Here is a 7,437-nt window from a genome sequence, read left to right on the forward strand (position 1 = left end):
CCATTGGCTGGTCCCCAACAATTCCTTTTTAAACATCAATCTTTGTGCTAAAATATTTGTTTAGTCATGATTTGTGAAGAGAAGCATCATCTCCTGGTCAGACCCTGTAATTCAGTGAAAGGATGGAGTCAGAGTAAAAAAAAAGCACATCCAGGAGAAGGATGGGGTCCCTCCAGTGGCTGGAGGTTTGCTGCCATTCCCCTGGCATTTGACAGGGAAGGGCCATATTGAATTGCTGCTACTGTAACAAGACTGCCAGTTACAACAAAGCAACAAACTCAGGATAGTTTTAGAAGCGACACGGTGAAGCTCAATGTTTGCTGAGGCCTTTAGAGACACATTTATCCTGATCAGGCAAAGACAGTCATTTGTTTTAACCAATTAAGCAAAGCAGGGTTTTTTTTTAAAGCTGGACATGAACAGCTACAGTAGCAGCCATTCAAAATGGCCCTTCCCAGTCAGATGCCAGTCGAATGACAGCTTACTTACCTCCAACTTCCAGCCACTGGCCTTCTCCTGGGCGTGCATATTTTTTTTACTCTGACTCCACCCTTTCACTGAATCACAGGGTCTGACCAGGAGATGAAGCTTCTCTTTAGATCTTAATGTCCACAAATCATGACACAAAGAACAAAGATAGTACAAAGATAGATGTAAATATCCACCTCATTTTGGGAAATTGTCGCCTATCTTGCATACCCAAATGGAAAAGCAAATACCTTAGGAACTGTAAGCCCAAATTACAGGTGCAATACATTATTTGAAAGCTAAAACCTTCTAGTTTCTGAATATATACATGAAAATTGGGTGAGTAAAACACAGCCCAAGCTGCATCAGTTCAAACATGACTCAAATTTGTTTTTTTTTATTCTGAAAATAATCGGTCTTTTTTTGAACAGCAGTAATAAAGACATGCTTGCTTGTTGTGGCTGCTTTGCCATGGTACATTTTGACATGCTGCTATATCTGTGTAAATTGTGCTCTGGTGTTCACTGTGTCCATAAAATGAACTAGGTGGTTGAATTGTGGAGAATGTAAGCTTTCCAACGTGTCTAACTTGTCTATTGGTAAACATTTTACTGGTGTAATTTTCATGCCTTCTGAGTTATTAGCTGTAAACGTGTCGACGGCAACCTGGTAGGTTTTGATAGGTTAAATACAGGGGTATTTATATAGCGCCAATTCACAACACATATCATCGCAAAGCACTTTACAGACAGTTAAACCAGATCATACATTCAGATTGTAGTTTTCTATCTAAAGAAAACCAGTTGATTGCAACGACTCATTGACTCGAAAGCAATCCCTCACACTAAGCATGCTTACAGTGACAGTGGAGAGGAAAACAGTCAGACAGATGAGCTCCGAGCCAGCTCCAGTGTAAGAGGATGAAAGAGAGCATCCTCTGTTCGTCCCTCAGACACTTAGTAGAAAGATTCACATGAAAAGTTAGCTATAAACAGAGCTTGAAAAGTGCTCACATTCTTTATTTAAGTTAAAGAAAAGAAGAAAATAAAACTTGTTAAGTACTGAATGAACCCCTTTACTTTAATCAAAGTGAAAAGGTACAGTTTTTACAGGTAATCTAAGCAGATTTTGCCTTAAAGGTACCAAAACAGATTATTTCACTTTTATTTTAATTTATATGTTGAAATTCTATATGTCACCACTGCATGCATACAATCCAAAGCACTTCAGAGTGAGTTTTAGTGTGAAACTACCAGCGTTGTTGCAAAAAAAAAAAAAACTGAAAGAAACTTCCAGGATCAAGCGTAAAAAGGAGCAAGAAGATGTTTGATTCCAGGCAGGATAAAACTGGAGTGGCTCTGGGAAAACTGTCTGCCTGCTGGAGTTCACTAAAGCGGAAGATGAAGCTCAGGAAGCGTCCTGATGACGCTTTGAAGTTGATAGACACACAAGGACATGTCCTAGCTAATAGTGCTACTGGTGTTAGCAATGCTTTAAGCTCTATTGACTGAGCTGTTGGCTTTCAACAACACCTTAAAAAGGAATTGTACAGTAGGGAACCAGCCAAGGAAAGTGGGGAAACTTTAAATGGCTACTACTGTAATGTAATTATGAATAACACAAAAAGTTTGTTTGACAGGTGATTGACGGACAGCGTCAAGTCAGTTATTACTCAAAAGCTAAGTCCTCGTTGACCCAACTTTTCTAACCAGATTAAAGTGCATTCTGTCTGCAAACCGATCAACTATGGCTAAATCAGGGGTCTTCGATGTTTTCCAGACCAAGGACCCCCAAACTGATGGCAAGATGGAGCGGGGACCCCCTAATTATATTTATTGTATGAAATTGTGTTATATCAAACTGGTCCTATAGTCACTCTATTACAGATGGTGTAATGTAACTAAAGTAATTTCTCCCTGGGATTATTAAAGTATTTCTGATTCTGATTCCTGGTTGATGGGACAGGTGTTGTGAATGAAACGGTGTCCAGCTTGAAAGTTCTCCTGTGTGCTGAATGTGTGCATTGATGACTGAAAGACATCTTCTGCCTCCATTTATCTGTTTACTACAGTGTGTTGAATTCATGTTAATGTGGATTTAAAGATGTTTCAATTAGTGGAAAAGAATGCAGTGGGGAATATACAAAAAAAAAGTAATCAACCAAAACTTTCGGGACCCCCATGCAGTACCTCCGTGGACCCCTAGGGGTCGTGGACCCCCTGTTGAAGGCCTCCTGTCTAAAGGGTTGCTGCCTTATAAATTCATATTTAATAAATCTGCATTCATCTGTTCTTAACTCTGTTTTATTGTTTCCTTTAGGATGCAGAGTATCGACATGCCCACCGCTGTCAGATATCTCTCTGAGTCAAATACCTCTCTACAAGTTTTGGGATCTGCTTATATACAGCACCAGTGTTACCACAGCAACGATGCCAAGAACCAGGTATGTGGTTGAGTCTGACGGCCCTGGGTTATGTCTGGTTGTTCTACTGGATACAGATACTCACAGCTTTCTCTACTTTTGAACGCTCTCTGTGTCGCATTAAAGGCTATTTATACTCCCGCACCAGTGTGTCGCAATGAGCTTGTCGCAGGTATGACGCAGATATTTTTCATTTATGCCCAATTTTGAAGCGTGGTCTGCGCTGTTATTTCCCGCCACAACGCAAGAGGGACAATTATAAACTAGCTAGGATTGTGGGTGTCCGTGTGTAAGTTTGACGAGCTTGTTCGCTGTTTACCACCCCTCATTCAATGCCGGATGACACACAGTTCACCCGTGAGTGTTCCTGAAAGATTGGCCGTGTCAAGGTTTGGCTGTGGTTTTTGAGGACCCAAATGCAGAGGCGAGGAGGCAGAGATGAGCTCTTGTAGTTTTAATTGAGTTCTTAAAGGCAACAGAGGCAGGAATCCAAAAATAAAAATGTAAAACAAACCAGAACCTTAGAGACATCAGGGAAAACATGCACAAGGAGCCAGGGAAAGACAGGGAACCAGCACTGAGGAACTGCACAGGGAGAGTATATCTGGGAGACCGAACAAAGACAGGACTAATGAGCTAATTGGGAGCAGGTGTGAACAGGGGAGTCTAGAAGGGAGCTAGGGAAAAAAGAAGACCAACCCAAAAAAGCAACAAAGAAAAACCTAAGGACTTAAGTACATCCAGAAAACACAACAAAATAAGAATTAAACCAATGAAACTAGAAAACATGGATCAAAGTAAAACTGAATACTCAAAAGAAAACTTAACAGAACAAAGAACAAAGAACGTGACAAGCCATGGCACTGCGTGTTTTGGCTTCGGGTGGTGTAGAAAAGATGTAGAATTGACCAATCAGAGGCCGCCTGTCTGTGGCACGGTCTGCGGTCACCTACAGTTTTGGACAGGTGCACCATGGTGTCTGCGGGTGGGGGCTGTATCTGCGGTAACTATGACACACGCAGACAAACTGGTTTCTGAGCATAAACCAGCCTTTATTCCATTGGTGACCTTAGTGACTATGCGGGAAATGTAAGGAAACACCTGGAGGGTTGATTTGGGAGAAACGGACCCCCAGGTCTTAATCCATAATGAACACCCTGTTCACGCATCAGGATGAACAGGGTGTTTATATGGCCACATGTCTTTGACACTCAGGTGATTACATAATCACCACCACCTCGTTAGCAATGTCTTTAGTGGGGACATTATCAGACGGCGTGATAAATATTTGAGGATCTCCTGGACATGACTACCAACCCTTCCCTGGTTGAGGCAGAGAAGGGATGCTTGACTTGTTCATCACCCAGGCTAAGGTGACTGATCACCTTAAAAAACTCCACGGTGGATTTATATAATCAGGAAGAGTTGGTCTGATTTCTGTCTTTATCACTGCATTATATCTGAGAGAGAGAGAGAGAGAGAGAAATGGATGAACACAGAAGATAAACAGTAACTCCTAGAAGTCTGCTTCCAAACAAAGGAAAGTAACAAAACAAAAAAAAATGCAAAAAGAAAACAAAAGTCAATGAAAATAAACATCAAAATGGCTTTATGAGCAGCGGGTATCCCTTAGATATCCGCGTGTGGAAGGAAAAAAACGATGGTGATCACACAATGATGTTCAGAGTGGTAGGCTCTCTTTCATTCTCTGACATGGGAGCTGGTTCGGTGCTGTTTTCCTCTCCACTGTCGCTACAAGCATGCTTGGTGTGAGGGAATGCTGAAGAGTCGATGAGTCGATTTAATCAACTGGTTTTTCTTAGATAGAAAACTTTGAACAAAATTTAACTGTATGAATGATCTGAATTACATAAATGTAGCTGCAGCTTAATATTTAGTATTTAGTTCCTCGAGCACCTGGAACCAAACTCCTGTGGTATGTATGCATGGCCATGCTCAGAATAAAAGGATGCAATATAAGGAATTTCATAAAGAGGGAGCAGAAATATGTTTCTAGATCGATTTTTCTTGAGACTTTTTACTTTATCTTCTACAAATATTAACATAAAGAGGAAAACTCATTCTTTCTTTTCATGAAAGTTTATTTAATAAAATATATTGTTTGGTTAAAATAGCAACAGATTTTCCTTTAGCACATATTTCACAAAAATAATAACTTTATTGTTGTTTGTTATTAAAACTGACTAAATAAACCAAATATTTTGTTACATATAACTACGCTCTTACGTATGTATAAGTTAACAAAACAGAAACCTCTTACCTTATTAAATAACAAAAAGGAATACAATATGTGAAACACTTTGGATTCTCAATGAACAGATATGTAGAGCTATCATTAATAGACAGGGTGAGTCACCCTGAAAACTGTCAGACTATTTGCCAGTTTTAACTGCAAAGTAGTTTCTATATTTAGTGTATCGATTAATCTGTTAACTATTTCTGTGATTAATAATCGGATAGAGGACGATTCCTTAAATAAGACTTTTTATGAAATTAAACAGGTCAAACTAAAACTTTTCCAATTGAGGAGTTCTGGGTAGAGCAGATTGACAGATGAAAAAAAAATGTTTTTTAATCTTATTACAAAATGTTTATATATTTTTTTACAAGTTGTTTAGTAACTGCTCTAAGTAGGTTGCTCTGTCAGCTAAAGGCACGATTTACAGCCTCTATACGCCATTTAACGATAAATCCATTACTAAATTAGTTGACAATTATTTAGACAATCGATTAATCCGATTAAATGTTTCAGCCCTAATTTAGTGTAATCCAGGATGGGATTTTTTTTAATGACATCCTCAAAAGTCTGGTTTTTTCAACCAGCATTACTTTAGCAGCCATTCAACATGCCCCTTCCCACCCATAACTGCATCATTTCACTGAATTACAGGGTCTGACCAGAAAATGCTGCTTCTCTTTAGACCTTAACGTCCACAAATAATGACACAAAGAATATTTTAGTACAAAGATTGATGTTTAAAAAAGGAATTGTAGGGGACCAGCCAAGGGCCCATAAGGACCGTTTAAGGGCCCATCAAATTCAAGGGCTTCTACTGTAGGTTTAGAGAGCACCAGGACTGTTTCTATTGGTTGCAGCTTTTATTCCTTAGCTTTGGTTACAGGAACACTGATGTCAGCAAATAAAAAAAAGAGCGATGAAAGCGAAGATTCTTTAAGCGCTAACTGTCTGTCTTCCAGGTCCGTGTTCTCGGTGGCGTTCCATCGCTGGTGCGCCTCTTCTCCAGCGACAGCATAGAGGTGCAGCGTTACGCTACAGCAGCGACGAGGAATCTCATTTATGAGAATGCTGAGAACAAGGTGGCTCTCATAGAAGCCGGCGGACTGGCGTCTCTGGTGAACATCCTGAACCAACATGATGAGGAGCTTTGGAAGACCATTACAGGTAGGGAGGGAGTGTATCTGCACTGGAGTATTGATAGGAAACGGTGACATGATCAAGGCTGTGTTGGTCGTTAGGCGTCCTTTGGAATCTGTCCTCCAGAGACAACCTGAAGGAGAAGCTGGCCGTGGAAGTACTCCCACTTTTAACTGAGAAGGTTCTGGTTCCGCTGTGCAAGAGTATCCCGCTGAACCCATCCGAGAGGGAGATCTTCAACAACACCACGGGCTGCCTGAGGTGAGAGCGAGACGGAAACCCCTGCATTTACCATATTTTCTGGAACAAAGAACGCACTATAAGCCATGCCTATTAAAGTTTTTGAAAAAAAAAACTGGAAACGTACATATTTTAAGCTGCTCTAGGCTATAAGCCGCTGATATCTACTGAACTGTTTCCCACCAAACATGTAGGGGGCGCTCTACACATAGCCCCTGAAGTAGAGACGAAGAAGAATGCAGTTGCCTTTTGTATCTCTGCTTCTGTCTCCTTCAACCCCAGTCGGCTTCAGCAGATGGCTGCTCACACTAAGCCTGGTTCTGCTGGAGGTTTCTTCCTGTTAAAAGGGAGTTTTTCCTCTCCACTGTCGCCACAAGCCTGCTTAGTGTGAGGGATTGCGTGCGAGTCGATGAGTCGATGCAATCAACTGGTTTTCCTTAGATAGAAAACAGTTCCAAAGCTGTGAGGCTTTAAACCTTTGGTGTCACCAGCGTTTCTGAGTAGTTAGTTGTAAAACACTTTAATAACAGGTATCAGTGACCAGGGTGGATTTTAGGAGGTAAAAGCAAAACTGAGTATTTATGAGCTGTGTGGCCTTTGGTCAGAAACCCGGCCATATGTGAAGCCCGCCCTTCACCACATGCTCTTACGAACATTTATTTTGTGGGAAGGGATTTGTGTTTATTTTCGGATGGCCATTTATCAAATACAAGAACTGTGAAACCTCATTTTCTACTGTTGGTCTTATGTGTAAACAAAGGTCTGCATGTTGAAGTGTGTGACTAAAAAAATAACAACTCAACACAAAAAAAACTAAAATCCTACTTGTCAGGAGGGATACCTGGCTGGCACCCCCAAAATAATTATAAACAAATACTAGGGATGCACAATATAATCGGCCCCCTATCGG

General features: G+C 40.7%; 1 protein-coding gene across 1 annotated transcript in view; it reads left to right on the top strand.

Annotated features, from left to right (window-relative positions):
- The window catches only part of pkp3 (plakophilin 3), a 57,005-nt gene that overhangs the window by 27,144 nt on the left and 22,424 nt on the right, over positions 1–7,437 (top strand). The window contains exons 5-7 of the mRNA XM_015400412.1: positions 2,788–2,911; positions 6,110–6,314; positions 6,389–6,548. Coding sequence (XP_015255898.1) covers positions 2,788–2,911; positions 6,110–6,314; positions 6,389–6,548 — 489 coding nt within the window. The remainder of the gene's footprint in view (positions 1–2,787; positions 2,912–6,109; positions 6,315–6,388; positions 6,549–7,437) is intronic.

The sequence above is a fragment of the Cyprinodon variegatus genome, unplaced genomic scaffold (assembly GCF_000732505.1).
Source record: "Cyprinodon variegatus isolate N-32 unplaced genomic scaffold, C_variegatus-1.0 Scaffold1100, whole genome shotgun sequence".
NCBI classification, from domain to species: domain Eukaryota; kingdom Metazoa; phylum Chordata; class Actinopteri; order Cyprinodontiformes; family Cyprinodontidae; genus Cyprinodon; species Cyprinodon variegatus.